The sequence below is a fragment of the Ornithorhynchus anatinus genome, chromosome 11, assembly GCF_004115215.2.
Source record: "Ornithorhynchus anatinus isolate Pmale09 chromosome 11, mOrnAna1.pri.v4, whole genome shotgun sequence".
NCBI lineage: Eukaryota > Metazoa > Chordata > Mammalia > Monotremata > Ornithorhynchidae > Ornithorhynchus > Ornithorhynchus anatinus.
In genome coordinates, this window is record NC_041738.1 from 44,127,338 (window position 1) to 44,144,735 (window position 17,398).

Below are 17,398 nucleotides of genomic sequence, written 5' to 3' on the forward strand. Positions count from 1 at the left end.
GTAAACACTCTTGATGACTGACCAACTGACTGCTTCTTCTTCCAACCAGGGCACCACCACCACCACCAGGGCAGAGAGGTTTAAACCTTGAAGTAACAATAAAAACAGTAATGAGTTCAAACTGCAAAAAAGGAATTTGAGATTAGTTTACATTTTGACAGGTTTGGCTGGAGCATGGAAACGCTCCCTCGCTGAAGGCAGCCAAGGACAGATTAGGAAAGTGGCCCGAGGGCCTCAACCAGCTGTACGAACTTTCTGTCTCCAAAACTCACAGTGTATAGACAGTGGCTGCATCCTCTAGACTGTAAGTTCGTTGTGTGCAGGGAATTCTGTTAGACTACTCTCCCAGGCGCTTAGTAAAGTGCTCTGCACACAGTAAATACGATTGATTGATTTGGATGATGGCTAGATAGTGAGGCTAGTGACTACCTGCAGATCTGAGTGGAGATCAGAGGTGGCCAAAAAGAGTTGGGTAGGAACTGATTTCTCTTGAGGCTATTCCGTTTCCCCTAAGAGGCATCAGATCCCGGTTAGAACTCACCTTTAAATTGCATTGTTTTCTTCACCCGCCTCCCTGCCCTAAACACAAAAACAGGATATTGACAGTGCTAGTCCCCGAGGCCACATTCCGTTCCTCGAAGCTCCGCAGTGCTGCTAAACCCCTGATCCTCCCCCAACCAGCCCCCACCGTGATACATCATATCACCTTACTAGTCGTACTAATAGTATTTGTTAAGCTCTTACTGCGTGAAGAGCTCTGAAATCAGCACTGGAAAAAAAAATACACAGGAGGAATTAATCACAAGCCCTGTTCCTCAAGGGGCTCGCAATCTGAAAATAAAAAAGGGAGAAAGGGGACCGACGAGATGGTGCATAAGTGATTAAACAAAATAGTAAGATAATACATAGATGAAAGAAACAGAGAGCGGGAGGGTTCTGAGGCTAGAGGAGCAGAATTTCAGGCTCTTAGCAGCTCAAAAGTTCACAGTCACAGTGGCAGACACCGTCACAACCTTCCGGAGGTTCTGTGGAGGCAGCACGCTGTGGCTGTTATTCTCTGTCCCTCTGGAGAGGGGTAAGGCACGTCATTCAAAATCTTATCTCGGGACTTCCGAGTCCCATATCAGTCTGCTCTACCTAACTGGTACTGTGCACAGGCCCGCTGTCTCTCTCTTTCCCACGTTCTTTTCTCCCTAGCTGCTCCTGGGTTCTCTCACACTGCCCCCAGAATGATCTTGAAATGGCCGGAACGGCTTCCTCATGCCAGGCAACCGGCTACATCGTTCCTTTTAGGGTCCCTCACTAGGCCTAGCTATATGAAAGCCTTCCTAGATTAGGCAAAAAAGGAGGTGAATTCACCACCGACCCATTGCCCATCTCCTCTCTCTGGCCTGGAACGCCCCTCCCAATTCCTGTTTGACAGGCCCCCACTATTCCCACCGTCAAAGCCTTATTAAAATCACATCTCTTCCAAGAGGTCTTCCCTGACTACACCCTCATAGGGAAGCAGTGTGGCTCAGTGGAAAGAGCCCGGGCTTGGGAGTCAGAGGTTGTGGGTTCTAATCCCGGCTCCGCTGTTTGCCAGCTGTGTGACTTTGGGCAAGTCACTTAACTTTTCTGGGCCTCAGTTACCTCATCTGTAAAATGGGGATTAAAACTGGGAGCCCCACATGGGACAACCTGATCACCCTGTAATCCACTCCCCCCACATTTAGAACAGTGTTTTGCACATAGTAAGCACTTAACAAATACCACCATTATTATTATTATTATTTCCCTACTTCCTCTCCCTTCTGCACTTGGATTTGTACTCTTTAAGCGCTTGATATTCACCCCACGGCACTTAACTATATATCAGTAATTATTTTAATGTTCGTCTCTTCCACTAGACTGAAAGCTCCTTGAAAGCAGGGAATGTGTCTACAATCTTTCCCAAGCACTTAGCATAGTGCTCTGTACAGAGTAAGCTCATGAAACACGGACCTGGGAGTCAGAAGGACCTGGGTTCTAATCCCAGCTCTGTCCCTTCTTTGCTGTGTGACTCTGGGCAAATCGCTTCACTTCTCTGTGCCTCAGTTACCTCAAGCGTAGAATGGGGATTAAGACTGTGAGCTCCATGTGGGGCAGGGACTGTATCCAACCTGATTAGCTTGTATCCATCCCAGCGCTCTGTACAGTGCCTGGCACATAGTAAGCACATAACAAATACCATAAATTGATTGATTGATTGCATTTTTCTCCACCATTTCCTACTTCCCATCATCATCACCACGTCCACAGAGTCAACTTTCATATATATATATAAATATATATATATGAAAGTTATATATATATAAATATATAAAGTTATATATAAGTTATATAAATATATATATATAGTTTGTCTTTTATAAGCAAGGATTGTGTCTCTTCTAGATTATGTTCAGTACTGTGTATCCCAGTGCTTAGAGTGTTCCTCAGTAGTTTCTTTACTTAAAGTTGTAGTGATGGCAACTTTAGCCCTTATTGTTAGGATCTGGAAGCATTGCAATGAAAAGTAATGATTAGTAATAGAGTCATCTGTGCATATAGAGCCAGACTTTTGAGTAGGTAAACAAATTCATTCCACAGGGCCTCAATCAATCAATTGTATTTATTGAGTGCTTACTAGGTATAGAGCACTGTACTACACACTTGGGAAAGTACAGTATACACGTTCCCTGCCCATAACTAGCTTGCAGTCTAGAGGGGGAGACAGATATTAATATGAATAAATCATTTATAATGTATATCGGTGACCAGATGCGCCCTTCTTGGGATGAGGTCCTCTTTTTTAACACTTTATTTCACTTTCCCAATAAGTATACTGGAAACAAGCTGAAGAGGAAGTAGGCACTTCATTCCTTGGGATTTGCCCTGCTTGAATGCTGACCAGGAAAATTCTCCCAAAGCGCGGATTGAGATCGGAACTGAATGTCAGAGTGGGAGGCAAGGTCCAGACTAGATATTCCAAGAATCAGGATATCTTCTTCTCCCTGAGGTTCCATAAGGACAGAATTTTACACTTCTGTATTCTTAGTTGTGACCCAATCTCACCACCTTCACCCAAGAGCTTCTTTGACCTTTAATGCCAACCTAACGACTATACTTAAATCTCATCTTTCTCACTGTCTCCGCCTTGCCCACATGCTCCCTCTGGCCAGGACCTCCCTCCCACTTTGTACCCTACAGACGATCATTATTCCCACCCTCAAAGCTCTTCTAAAATCCCATCTCCTCCAAGAGACCTTCCCTGACTAAGCCCTTATTTCCCTTACCCACACTCACCTCTGTGTTGCCTAGGCAATCGGATCTCTACCCCTTAAACACTTGATGTTCGCCCCACCTTCAGCCCCATAGCACTTAGATACATATCTTTAGACTCTGTCATTTCCCCATCCTTAATTTGTTTTACAATTACTACTACTAATAATTATTACTGAGATTTTTGCAAAGCGCTTATTATACGCCACATACTGAACAAAGCATTGGGGTAGATACCAGCTCAAAGTCTTAGTAGGAGGGAAAACAGCGTTTTGGGAGGCTGTTTTATGGTATTCATTAATCACTTACTACGTGCCAGGCACCCTACTAAGCTCTGAGATGGATACAAGATAATCAATTTGGACAGAGTCCATGTCCCACATGGAGCTCACGGTCTTAATCCCCACTTTACGGATGAGATAGCTGAGGCACGGGAAAGTTAAATGACTTGCCCAAGATAACACAGCAGACAAGTGGCGGAGCCGGACCGATTAGACTGTAAGCCCATCCGATTAGACTGTAAGCCCATCAAACGGCAGGGACTGTCTCTATCTGTTGCTGACTTGTTCATTCCAAGCGCTTAGTACAGTGCTCTGCACATAGTAAGCGCTCAATAAATACTATTGAATGAATGACTAGAACCCAGGTCCCAGTGCTCTTTCCACTGGGTCAAGCTCCTTCTGATTGGCCCAGTGAATAGAATGCAGTCTGGGAGTCAGAAGGTCAAGGGTTCTAATCCCGGCTCTGCCACTTATCTGCTGTGTGACTTTGGGCGAGTCTCTTCACTTCTCTGGGCTTCAGTTCCCTCATCTGGAAAATGGGGGTGAAGACCGTGAGCCCCACGTGGGACAACCTGACTACCTTGTATCTACCCCAGCGCTACAATCCGGCAACAGATAGAGACAATCCCTGCCCAGTGTCGGGCTCACAGTCTAATCCGGGGAGACGGATGGCAAAGCAAAACAGGGCAAAGAGAGCAAACACTTGCAACAGGGATGCTTGGATGGACTGAATCAAGGTTACTCTCCTTGTTATCAATCAATCAGTGGTATTTATTAAGCGCTCACTACCTCCAGAGCACTGTACTAAGTGCTCGGGAGAGTACGATGCAACAGAGTTGGCAGACACATTCCGAGTTGGCAGATATGTTCCCTACTCACGATGTGTTTACAGTCTAGAGGTGGAGACGGATGTTAATAGAAATAAATAATTTATAATATATAACTTAAAGATATGTGCATAAGCGCTCCGGGGTTGAGGGTGGGGTGAAAGTCAAATGTCCCAAAGTCACAGATCCAAATGCATAGATGAGGCAAAAGGGTGAGGGAGCTGGGGAAAAGAGGGCTTAATCAGGGAAGGCCTCTTGGAGGAGATGTGTCTCCCACTTCAAAGTCTTATCGAAGGCCCATCTTCTCCAAGAAGCTTCCCTGACTAAGCCCACCTCTCCTCTTCTCCCAATCCCTTCTGCACCGCTCTTACTTGCTCCTTCATTCATCCTCCCTCCCATCCTCACAGCACATATGTATATATCTGTAGTTTACTTATCAATCTACTTATTTATATTAATGTCTGTCTCCCCCTCTAGGCCGTGAGCTCGTTGTGGGATGGAAAGTGTCTGTTGTTATACTGTACTCTCCCAAGCGTTTTGTACACTGCGTCTCTGCCACTTGTCAGCCGTGTGACCGTGGGCAAGTCACTTAACTTCTCTGTGCCTCAGTTATCTCATCTGTAAAATGGGGATTAAGACTGTGAGCCCCACGTGGGACAACTTGATTCCCCTGTGTCTACCCCAGTGCTTAGAACAGTGCTCTGCACATATTGAGCGCTTAACAAATAACAACATTATTATAATTATTAAATACGGCTGAATGAATGAATGAAGCAGCAGCATGGCGTAGTGGGGAGAGCCCAGGCCTGGGAGTCTGAAGGCCATAGGTTCTAATCCCAGCTCTGCCACGTGTCTGCTGTGTGACCTTGGTCAAATCATTTCACTTCTCTGTGCCTCAGTTCCCCCATCTGTAAACTGGGGATTGAGACTGTGAGCCCCACGTGGGACAGTGACCGTGTCAACCCGATTTGCTCGTATCCACCCCAGGGCTTAGTACGGTGGCTGGCGCACAGTAAGCGCTTAACAAATGCCACAGTTATTATTATTATTATTAATGCTTAGAAGGAGGGGAGAGTGGTGGTCTGGTGAATATGGATGGGGAGGAAATTCTAGGCTAGAAGGAGGACATGGGAAAGGGGTCAGCGGCAAGTTAGACAAGATCGAGGGACAGTGAGTAAACTGGCACTAGAGGAGCAGAGTGTGGGGGCTGGGGTTTAATAGATTTGTGAGGGCAGGTAGGAGGGTTGAGCCGATTGAGTACTTTAAAGCCAACGGTGAGGAGTTTCTGTCTGATGCAGAGGTGGATGGACAACCACTAAAGGCTCTTGAGGAATGGGGAGACATGGATTGAGCTTTATTTGGAAAAAAGGTCCGTGAAGCAGAATGAAGAATGGACCGGAGCAGGGAGAGGCGGGAGCGCGCGAGGTCAAGGAGGAGGCCGCAGCGATAGTCAAAGCGCGTCAAGATAAGTGCTTCGATCAGGGTGGGAGCAGTTTGGATGGTGAGGAATGGGTGGATTTTAGCCATAGGTTTTTAACAAGAAGATCTGGGGACAGGCCGAATTTGTGGGTGAAGTGATAGAGGTGAGTCTAGGCCAAGGTTACGGGCCTGTGAGAGAGGGACGATAGTGGTATCGTCTACAGGGACGGGAAAGACGGGGGAAGGGCAAGGTCGGGGGGAAGATGAGTTCAGTTTTGGACAGCCTCACAACCAAATCTCTATCGCTTCCCTCTAACAATCCATCAGACACCCATCACCCATAAATTACTGGGCCTCCTCCTCCTCGGTCTTCTACTGTCACCGATTTAATCTCGGGCTTTCTGGCCCCCGTTAGTATTTTCAGCCTCCACAAGTTAATAATAATAGTAATGGTGGTATTTATTGAGCGCATACTATGTGCAAAGCCCTGTTCTAAGCGCTGGGGGCGGGGGATACAAGGTGATCAGGATGTCCCACATGGGGCTCCCAGTTTTAATCCCCATTTTCCAGCTGAGGTGACTGAGGCCCAGAGAAGTGAAGTGACTCGCCCGAAGTCCCCCGGCTGGCAAGCGGCAGAGTCGGGATTCGAACCCATGACCTCCGACTCCCAAGCCCGGGCTCTTGCCGCTGAGCCACGTTCCCACCAGTTGGGTGATTGGTCTTCACATGTACCCCCTTCAAGCCCCAGTAGGCCCACCTCACTTGTGCTGCCGCGGGTTTTGGGTAACAATAATTCTTTGTTCACCCCGTATCCACCCTTCGCCATCAGGGAGCCCTCCAATCACGTCGCTGCTCAGTTTTTTTGTCTTTCCAGGCAGCAACTTCCTACCCCGTCCTTGCAAGCGGTCCCCTTCGGGTCGTTTCGATTATTATTATTTTTAGTATATGCATATTATTATTTATTATATTTATATGCTCTATCATATTTATATTATTTATATCATATTTATTTATATTATTATTTATATTCTATTTATTCATATTATTGTTTTTATTATATTTATTTATTTTTTTCTCCCGACCGTCTCTCTCTTGGCATCCCTTCCGACCTGACAGCATCTGCGTTTCCGAGACGGTGTTATGACTACATAATACCACCCGCAACGGCCTCGGTTGAAATGGGACGGTTTTAAATAGGTCACTCTGCAAATTGGAGGATTTTTTATTTAAGGAGAAAAAAAAAAAGGAAAATTGAAGCAGCTGCTGGCTCTACGTCCTATTGTACCGGGACGCCCGCCCCTTCAGGCTCTTTTCCTAAAAAACAAACGGAAAAAAAAAAAACCCCTTTAAGGAGGTTGCGACTCCCTATCCCCATCCGACGCCGCTTGCTTAGAATAAGAGCAAATCGAGTCCCCACCCCCCGTCCCGCAGCCGACCAATGAAAAGCCCCGACGCATGAGTGGGCGGGGCCTCGGGCCTAGCGATGGACAAATCACCGGGGTCGTTAGAAAACGGAGCGGGTCGGGAGAACAACCGGTCCCCGGCCAGATCCAGGCCCCGCCCCCGGACCAATCAGTGTCGTCTCCCTCCCGTCCCGGACCAATCAGTATGTCCCTCGCCCGCCCCCGGACCAATCAGCGTAGCCCCCCGCCGGACCAATCAGCGTGTCCCCCGCCCGCCCCCGGGCCAATCAGCGCGCCCCCCTCCCGCCCCCGGACCAATCAACGTGCCGGCCCCGCGGATGGGGGGGAGTGCGAAGCCCGAGGGGTCCGTCGTCGCGAGAGTTCCGCGGTCCCACCCCCTCGGCCTCGTTCCCGCGGCCGGTAAAGGGGCGCCGATCCCTCCGCCGGATCCGTCCGCGCCGCTTCTCCTTCAGAAAGGAAGCGCGAGAGGCCGGCGGGGAGAGTCCCGGCGGCGGAATCCCTCCGCACGTCGTGTCTCGGAGCGTCCTTCGGCGGCGGCGTCGTGTCCCTCCACCCCGCTGCGAGGGAAGGAGGGAGGGATTATTTGGGAGCGCGGAGAACGGCCGACAACGGTCGTCGGCGGCGGCCCGGCATGGCGGGGGCCCCTCCGGCGGGGAGCGGCCCGCAGTGACGGACCCTGCGGCGCGGGGGGAGATGGAGGCGGCCGCCTCCGGGCCGACGCCGACGCCGCCGACGAGGAGCAGCAGCAGCAGCCGCCGCCACCGCCGCCGCCGCCGCGCCCCGTCCGCCGCCGGGGCCGGCCGGCGGGCAGGAGCCGCCCCGTGAGGGCCGAGCGGGAGGCCGCCCGGCGGCGTCGTCGTCGTCGTCGTCGTCGTCGTCGTCGTCAGCCCTGAGGGGAGCCGCCGCGCTGAGACCCCGGCCCGCCCGCGCCTCGGCCCGCCCGCCCTCGTCGTCGTCGTCGTCGTCGTCGTCGTCGTCGTCCCGCCTCCCGGGCCTCGGCGGGGGCCGGTCCTTGCGTCCCGCCGCCGCCGCCGCCGCCGCCGCCGCCTTGGCCGCCGCCGCCGCCGCCTTGGTCCCGCCCCCGGGCCGCGGGAGAGGCGGCAGCATGGTGGAGAAGCGGTGCCCGCTGCAGAGGGACGGCGTGTACCGCTGGTTCTCCGAGCTGCCCTCCCCGCAGCGGGTGGAGTTCCTCTGCGGCCTCCTGGACCTGTGCATCCCGCTGGAGCTGCGCTTCCTGGGCTCCTGCCTGGAGGACCTGGCCCGCAAGGACTACCACTCCCTGCGCGACTCGGAGATCAAGGCCAACAACCCCGCCGACCTGGGCAGCCTCACCAACCTGACGGACGAGGTGGTCCGCAGCAAGCTGCTGGTGTCGCTGGCCCTGCTGGGCTCCGAGCAGCGGGAGGCGGCCGGGGTCCTCTACCGGACCCTCACGCACATCGACTCCATCATCCACAACTACGGGCTGCAGCTCAACGAGGGCCGCACGGGCGATGAGTTCCTGCTGCTCTTCACCATGGCCTCCAACCACCCCGCCTTCAGCTTCCACCAAAAACAGGTCCTGAGGCAGGAGCTCACCCAGATCCAGAGCAGCCTCAGCGGCGGCGGCGGCGGCGGCGGCCACGGCCAGGGCGGCGGCAAGAGCCCCCCGGGCAACAGCAGCCCCCTGCCCACCTGTCCAGCTTGTCACAAGGTGCGTTCCTCCTCCTCCTCCTCCTCCTCCTCCTCCTCCTCCAAAAGACACGCCGGTGTCCGCCCCTTGCACAGTAATAACGTTGGTATTTGCTAAGCGCTGTGCAGAGCGCCGTCGGAGCTCCAGGGTCATCGGGTGGTCCCCCCGTGAGGCTCCCACTTAATCCCCATTTTCTTCATTCGGCAGTATTTGTTGAGCGCTCACCATGTGCAGAGCACTGTACTGAGCGCTTGGCACGGACAGGCCGGCAACAGATAGAGACGGGCCCCGACGGGCTCACAGAGGTCACTGAGGCCCAGTGAAGTGACCTGCCCAAAGTGTCCCGTCCCCCCCCCAGCTGACAGGCGGCAGAGCCGGGATTCGAACTCATGACCTCGGACGCCCAAGCCCGGGCTCTTTGCGCTGGAGCCACGCTGCTTCTCTAGTTGGCAGGTGCGTTCGAAGGGGATCAGATGAAGCCACAAAGGGAGGGGATCCCTTTAATGATGATAATGATAGGGGTGGTATTTGCTAAGCGCTTACTCGGTGCCCAGCGCCGGGATAGGTACAAGGGTTGGCCCCACTTGGGGCTCGCAGGCTCCATCCCCATTTTCCAGATGAGGTCACCGAGGCCCGCAGAAGCGAAGAGGCTTGCCCAGAGCCCCCCAGCTGACAAGGGGCGGATCGGGGATTAATAATAATAATGTTGGTATTTGTTCAGCACTTACGTGCAGAGCACTGTTCTAAGCCCTGGGGTAGATACAGGGGAATGAGGTTGTCCCACGTGAGGCTCACTGTCTTCATCCCCATTTTACAGATGAGGAAACGGAGGCACAGAGAAGTGACTGACCCACAGTCACAGAGTTGACAAGGGGCGGAATCGGGATTAGAACTCATGACCGCTGACTCCCAAGCCCCCGCTCTTTCCACTGAGCCACGAATAATAATAATGATAGTGATGGTATTTGCTAAGCGCTTACTCTGTGCCCAGCGTTGCTGTCAGCGCCGGCATAGATACAAGGGTTGGCCCCACCTGGGGCTCACGGCCTTGATCCCCATTTTCCAGATGAGGTCACTGAGGCCTGGAGAAGCGAAGGGCCTGCCCCACGTCCCCCAGCTGACAAGTGGCGGAGCGGGGATTAGAACTCATGACCTCTGACTCCCAAGCCCCTGCTCTTTCCACTGAGCTACGAATAGTAATAATAATAGTGATGGTATTTGTTAAGCGCTTACTATGTGCCAAGCGCTGTTGTCAGCGCCGGGATAGATACAAGGTTATGAGGTTGGCCCCACTTGGGGCTCACCGCCTTGATCCCCATTTTCCAGATGAGGTCACTGAGCCCAAAGTCACCCAGCTGACAAGTGGCCAAGTGGGGATTAATATTATAATAATAGTGGTGGTATTTGTTTAGCGCTTACTCAATGCAAAGCACTGTTTTAAGCGCTGGGAGGGATACAAGGTGCTCAGGTTGTCCCACATGGGGCTCACAGTTTTCATCCCCATTTTACAGGTGAAGTCACTGAGGCACCGAGAAGTGAAATGACTTGCCCAAAGTCACCCAGCTGGCAAGCGGCGGAGAGGGGATTAGAACCCACGACCCGTGACTCCCTTTCAGCCCCAACTCTGGCCACTAAATCAAGAGGGGGATGCGTTTTAATAAGCGAAAGGCCGGCCCCCGGGTGGGGGGGAAACTGATTTCTTGGAAGTCCCTGTGACCGTTCTTGTAAACGGATTTCCTCCACCGCCTCGGAAGGGGAGGTGACAGTGGCATCTTCGCCGGGATCGGCCTTCTCATTTAGGAATTCTGAGAGGCACCCGCCATTCAAGGAAGGAACGGAAACGGGAAGGCAGTTAGTCGTCAATGCAAAGTTATTAGTGAGCTAGGTTTAAAAAGACAGGAGAGGCTGCAGGCTTTTAAAGGCATTTCCATCAGTGGCAGAACCTGTCAGTTAACTGCCTAGCGCATTTTCAGAATATTTATGCTTTTTTTTTTTTGAGCTCCTCAGGACCTAAGCTTAGCGTACCTGTTATATAAACGAATGTCACAGGGCACCCAAGACACAGGACTTGGCACATGGGGGAATAGCATCTTTAAAATAGCGGCTGCCCCTCCAATTTCTGTCTTCCTTTGTCACAAAAAGCGGTGCTTTTACCTAGTCCCTCTAAGAAACCAAAGCAACTCCTAAATTAGTCACATTGTACATCTGTATTTGAGTACACATCTGCATTTCCCTTTCCCAGACTCTAGGATTTGGGTAATTTTCCCAATTGTCAGTTGGATTGGGGAAAATGGGCAGTATCGGGAGTAATCTGATCTGCTAGGCTAAACCAGGCTAAACCAATTCCGGGTTGTACTCTCCCATGTACTTAGTACAGTGTTCTACACATAGAAAGTGCTCATTAAATACCACTGATTGAATCACTTCAACTTTTTTAGAAAACAAGTTTCCCAATGCTATTCAGATTAATTGAACTTCATGAGTGCCCCAAATGACTTGGAACCCACTTAGGACATAAAAATAGCAGAACCCTGTGCTAAACTCATAAAGAAAACCATAGCATTCTTTAGCGACAAGATAATTTTTTCCTACGGCGTTTTAGAGCCAGGGAACAGGGCCACTTATTCTGAAAGGACAAAAATTGTGCCTCATGGGAAGTTTGAAAAAACTGAAGCTGTATTTCCTTTTGGCCCCTGCTGGTTTTCCTTTATCAATCAAGGGCATTTATTAAGTGCATACTGTGTGCAGAGCACTGAACTCTGCCCATCTTCAGAGCCTTATCAAAATCCCATCTCCCCCAAGAGGCCTTTCCCAGCTAAACCCTCATTTCATCCACTTTCTCTCCCTTATTCATCTTCTCACTGGGAATGTTTTGTCAGCCCCACCGCACTGATGTAGGTATCTGTAACTATTTATATTAATGTCTGTCTCCCCCTTCAGTCTTGTGGGTAGGGAACATGGCCACCACCTCTGTACTCTTCCCAGCACTTAGTACAGTGCTCGACACGCAGTAAGCGCTCAATAAATATGATTGTGCAGTTGTGTATTGTAGTAAAAGCATAGGTAATATTCACTGCCTGAAGAGGTGTCAGAGTCTTTCTTTAAAATAGTATGCAAAGGCATAACAATTTGGCATTACCTATTCACAGTGCTTGTGGGGCCTAAGTATAGTAATTTTTGAGCATTTGTAGAATTTAACATTGTGAAAGCTTTTCAATCCTTGGAAGAGATGTGAACTTGAGGTGACTGTAGCAAAAAAATGTTGTGCATTGAGCACAGATTTGCTTTGATATATTTAATTACAATTTATTACTGGTGGATATTCATTCACACTCACTTGCAGTCCCAATAAAAAGGTAGAGGAATCAGGCAGTCAGAGGTATTTGAGTGCTTACTATGTGCAGATCCCGGTAGTAGGCGCTTGGGAGAGTACCGTACAACAGAATTAACAGAATTAGCATATGCGTTCTGCCCATGAGGAAGCTGAAAAGATGGTTTTTTTAGATTGTGAGCCCCAGAGGGACAGGGGGTGATGAATAATACCCCCCTGTGTGTTCTCTCCCAGCACTTAGTACAATGCTATGCACACAATAATCGCTTAATAAATACAATTGCTAATACAGTTACACTTTATTAGGTGGGAGGCCCATTGTCCTTGGGATCCTACCTTTGTAGCAGCAGGTAGCAGTTTATTCTCAAACCAGTTTTGGGTTTTGAAAAGGAGAGGCAATAAAGTTCAGTTAGTATGCCTCCTGTGATCCTATTTGGTTTGTCTTTGTCCCTATATTAAGCTCTTAAAGGACTCCAGTGAAACTTTGGGCTTAAATGTCTGTTCCAAGTCTTTAGAGAGAGATTTAATGGAAGCCTTAGAACACTTGGTCTTTCTGCTCTTCTGAGAAATTCAAATGCTGTAGTATCTCCTTATTTGCACTATTTAAAATAGTCTTAAAGAAAAATGACCTTTTTTTACAAATCTTGCATCTACAGCAGCGCTTGACATGTAAAGTGTTTAATAAACAGCATTACAATGATTAATTTTAGGTTAAATGATAATTATGTATCAATACAATTAACACTTTAATGATATTAAGCATATTAATGTGTCAAGCACCAATATAGATACAAGATAATCAAAGTGGACATAGTCTTTGTTCCACCTGGGGCTCACTGTCTAATTAGGAGGGAGTAATGAGATGTACATCACCTTGATTCTATTCATTTGCTATTGTTTTAATGAGATGTTCATCCCCTTGATTCTATTTATTGCTATTGTTCTTGTCTGTCCATCTCCCCTGATTAGACTGTAAGACTGTAAGCCCGGCAAAGGGCAGGGACTGTCTCTATCTGTTACCGATTTGTACATTCCAAGCGCTTAGTACAGAGCTCTGCACATAGTAAGTGCGCAATAAATACTACTGAATGAATGAATCCCCATTTTACAAATGAGAAAATTAAGGTACAGAGAATCAATAAAGTTAAGTACTTCACAGAGATTCTTGAGGAAGGGAGAGACGTGGATCAAACTTTTTTTTTTAATGATCCAGTCAGCAGAGAAAATTTTGGACTAGAGTGGGGAGAGAAAGGAGAAAGGGAGGTCAGTGAAGAGGTTGCAGTAATAAAGGCAGGTTAAAAGTGATTGGATCAGTGTAGTAGGTTGTATGGAGAGGAAAGGGCAAATTTTAGCAGTGTTGTTATGTAGAACTGACAAGATGTGATGACAGATGGAAGATGTGAGCTGAATGAGAGAGATGTGTCTCGAGAGGCTAGTGGTGTTGTCTACGTGGATGGGAAAGACAGGGAGGGGAGCAGTGCAGTGGGCAGTGTGCCACTACTGTGTACTATACTTATTCGGAGATAGCCGGCCCTGCAGATGTGAAATGCCCTGGGCAGTGAGAAATGCTAAAGATCAGATTTGTAAATAGCCACTTGCCCAAAGCAACCAATGATTTCTACTCTGTGAGCTGTTAAGCATTTTATGTTTATCTGCAAGGGTGTTATAAATTATTGGGCAGGTATAGGATGACCCTAAGTTTTGGATTAGCTGGGGCAGTCCCATTTCTTTGGTTTATTCTGAGCATCCCACTTGGTGGCTAACGGTCATAAATATGCCAAAATCGGGACTGCTGTGGAGACAGGATTCCTGGTTTTCATTGTTGACCTTGAGGGGCCCTGTTGGGGAACTACTATTCCCAGAGTGAATGCCTGGAAGGGAACTAGGTTTTCCCGGGATCAAAGTGGGATGGAGGAGTCTCCCTGCTCTTCTCTAGCTACCATCTCCAGGCAGGTAGCATCCTTCCCCCCCCAGGTGTTTGGGGCTGCAGAGGTCTTATTTCATATCCTAAAATGGATTTGAGGGGACTCTGGATTTCACCTCAGTTTGGGAACTGGATGCAACACCACCTGGCTTTCCTACTGTCAGGAATAACCTGCACCAAAGCTCCAGGAAATCTTCATAAACTAATGCGGCCTATGTAATTTTGCTTTTCTCTACCTTAAAAGCGTTAGTTGTTACAGATGAAAGCTTGTGCACCACTTGCTGCTCTTAATTATCATGATTAGAGACACAATTGTGCTAGAGCATTATTTTATTTTAACTTTTTTTTTGCCATTCCCAGTTGGTCTTTCGGGTAGTAGGACCTAAGAATTATTAGTGAAGTAAATTCATTTCCCCTGTATGTATGCACAGTGCCAGAATTAGACTAATTTGGAATTTTGAAAGACAGTAAGGGTAAAACATTGCCTTTGATCTACTTCATATTTTTTGCAAAAATGAAATGGAAACTGTGTCATTCCTGTATATAGGAAAGAGGGGTATAAGTAATAAGTATTATATCAAATTCTCAGATTACTTAACTATTATCCTGACACTCCGGCTTTCACATTTTAAAATGCAATTCTATTCAGATGCTCATTTTTTCCAACTAATTTTTGGCTTTTTTTTTGGAAGTGCATTAATAGTGATTGGGATTGTATAGCACTTTTTAATGATCATCCACAGTTCTAAATTTATGTATTTGACACATTTTACTTTTATACAGTCAGGCAATAGCATTTATTTGGTTTAGTCTTTTCACAAAAAAAAGTAGCACGGTCTTGGATTTTTGTAGCAATATTTTAGGGATTGTATTTGTTTTTAAAGGAAGCATGAAGGTGGTTGAAAATTTTATATGGCAGTTTATCGCTTGTAATTTAGCTGACTAAATAATTGGATGAACCACCAGATTCTCTTGGAGTGAAGGTTGGCTTATTTCCCTGGTGGTAGTTTTACTTCTTTAAAACTCTGATCATTTAGATTTTGTTTGATCATTCTTATGGTCCCTTTTCCTTTAAAAAACTAGTTAAGACGGCATGTTAGGCAGAATACTTATTCACATTGCGTGCTTACCATTTTTTAGTCAGTGTTCCCAACCTTCCTTCTCTCCCTCCCTCATTGCCCATTTCCACTGTATACAATAATAATGATGGTGGTAGTTAAGTGCTTACTATTTGCCACGCACAGTTCTAAGCGCTGGGGTAGATACAAGGTAACCAGGTTGTTCCGTGAGGGGCTCAGTCTTAATCCCCATTTTACAGATGAGGTTAACTGGGGCACAGAGAAGTGAAGTGACTTGCTCAAGGTCATACAGCAGATAAGTGGCAGAGCTGGGATTAGAACCCATGTCCTCTGACTCCCAAGCCCCGGCTCTTGCCATTAGGCCACGCTGCTTATAAAAGCCTGTCATTGAAGAGGTGGACAAATGCATTTCCTGCCAAAATCCTAGAGATCCATTCTACAGAAGGCCAGAATCCTGGATGTTTTTGTTTTGGGGTAAAGGAAGTAGTTTAGGTTGGCTATCTGCTATTTTTCACTCAGGGAAGAACCAGAGGAAATGGTCTTTGTTGCCCTACAAAGGAAATGACTTTGACACAAGATTGGCTTTAGGTTAAGATAGGGGAAAGAGATTAAACAGTGGGAGATGTTATCAAGCGAAGTTGTGGAATTTCCTCCAGAGGCTTTTTAAAACTGAGAAATATTTTTTGTCTTCAACTGAAGATCTTTTTTAATGGGGGCTAGACTAGGGGGAGAGAAGTATTCCTCCCTAAAAGTGAAAGGGTGTGGTTCAAAAATGTTGTCCGATGAATTTCTCTGATCCAGGAAAGAATTGACATAATTCGACCCTTCAGTGGTCTGGGCACCGGGAATAGGCAAATCTGTTCTATCCATAGTTTAAAGTTTGGGTTCAGTCAGAGCTTCAGGTCGGCTAGGGGAACTCTTTTAGAATGGTTTGCTTGACTGGGACTTTTGTGTCGGAATCTGAAAGCCAGAGAAGCGGGTGCTTACTGCTGGCACCGTTTCAGGGCTACAGTCAATAATGACTCGAGGGTTGAAGGTACACCGCTCGGCTTTAGAGGACTGACAGATTTTCTGTTAAATAGTCAGTGACTAAGTCTGTTATGCCTGCCAGCCATCTTGCAGTGAATAGTACTGGCTGTATGAAGTACCGGATGAAAGAGGGTGGTGGTTCAGCCAACTCCTTACCACTCTGGAATACTTAATACAGGTCCCCCTGCTGATGTTATTGTGCTTTCTCTTCCCCCCCATCCCAACACCCTCCCCTCCTTAATCTCCCCCAACCTTAAACTAAAGACCTACATAAGTAGCCAAGCCTCATTATTTTGGGGTGTCTTTTGCCAGAGGCAGCTGCACCTTTTGGAAGAATTCTTGATTTATGAGCAACCCTTTTTATGACAACATTGTTCCCCCTTTTGGGGGGAAAGGCTGAACAGTGTGGAAGACATTTCTTAGGTATAATGCACACAAGGATAAAAATCTCACAGACAGCGGGTTTGTTTTAGAAAGAAGAGATATGTGTATATTGTGATTCCCCGGCAGATTTGTGACTGAACTTCCCCCATTTGGCTTTCCACAAATCAGATCAACTAAGGACCACAGCAGCGCACAAGGGAAGCCAGCCGGACATGGCAGCTTGTTAGTTTGGGGTCCCTGAAGTGCCTGTAGATTTTTACCATAGATAGACATGGCCTAGTGAAAGAGCGCGGGCCTGGGCATCAGAAAACGGAGGTTTTAATCCCTTGCCTCCTCTGTGATCTTGGACAGATCATTTAACTTCTCAATGCCCCAGTTACCTCTTCTGTCATATGGGGATTAAATCCTACCCCCTCCTACTGAGACTGTGGCAACCTGATTATTTTGTCTCTACCCCAGTGCTTAGAATGGTGTTTGACACAGAGTAAGCGCTTAACTAATACCATTAAAAAATAAAATGGGGGACTGGTTACCCCAAGAGCATTGGACACTTTCACACCTATCAGTTGATCACTGTCCTTTCTCTTTAATCCCTTCGCTATCTCTTTAAGACTAAAGGGCTAGGTCTTTGTAAAGAAAAATGATCTAGGTGTCCTCCTAAATATCTGAAGAGTGTACCTATGAAAAACTATTAGGGTATTTTCCCAAATACAATACTCTGTATACAGAAAACATTCAGTAAATAC

The 17,398-nt window shown here is 47.9% G+C and overlaps 1 protein-coding gene across 1 annotated transcript in view; it reads left to right on the top strand.

Annotated features, from left to right (window-relative positions):
• The first annotated feature begins 8,288 nt into the window (after window positions 1–8,288).
• Window positions 8,289–17,398, top strand: part of ZCCHC14 (zinc finger CCHC-type containing 14) — a 66,061-nt gene continuing 56,951 nt past the window's right edge. The window contains exon 1 of the mRNA XM_029075439.2: window positions 8,289–8,926. Within this exon, the coding sequence (XP_028931272.1) occupies window positions 8,339–8,926 (588 nt within the window). The 5' untranslated portion in view covers window positions 8,289–8,338. The remainder of the gene's footprint in view (window positions 8,927–17,398) is intronic.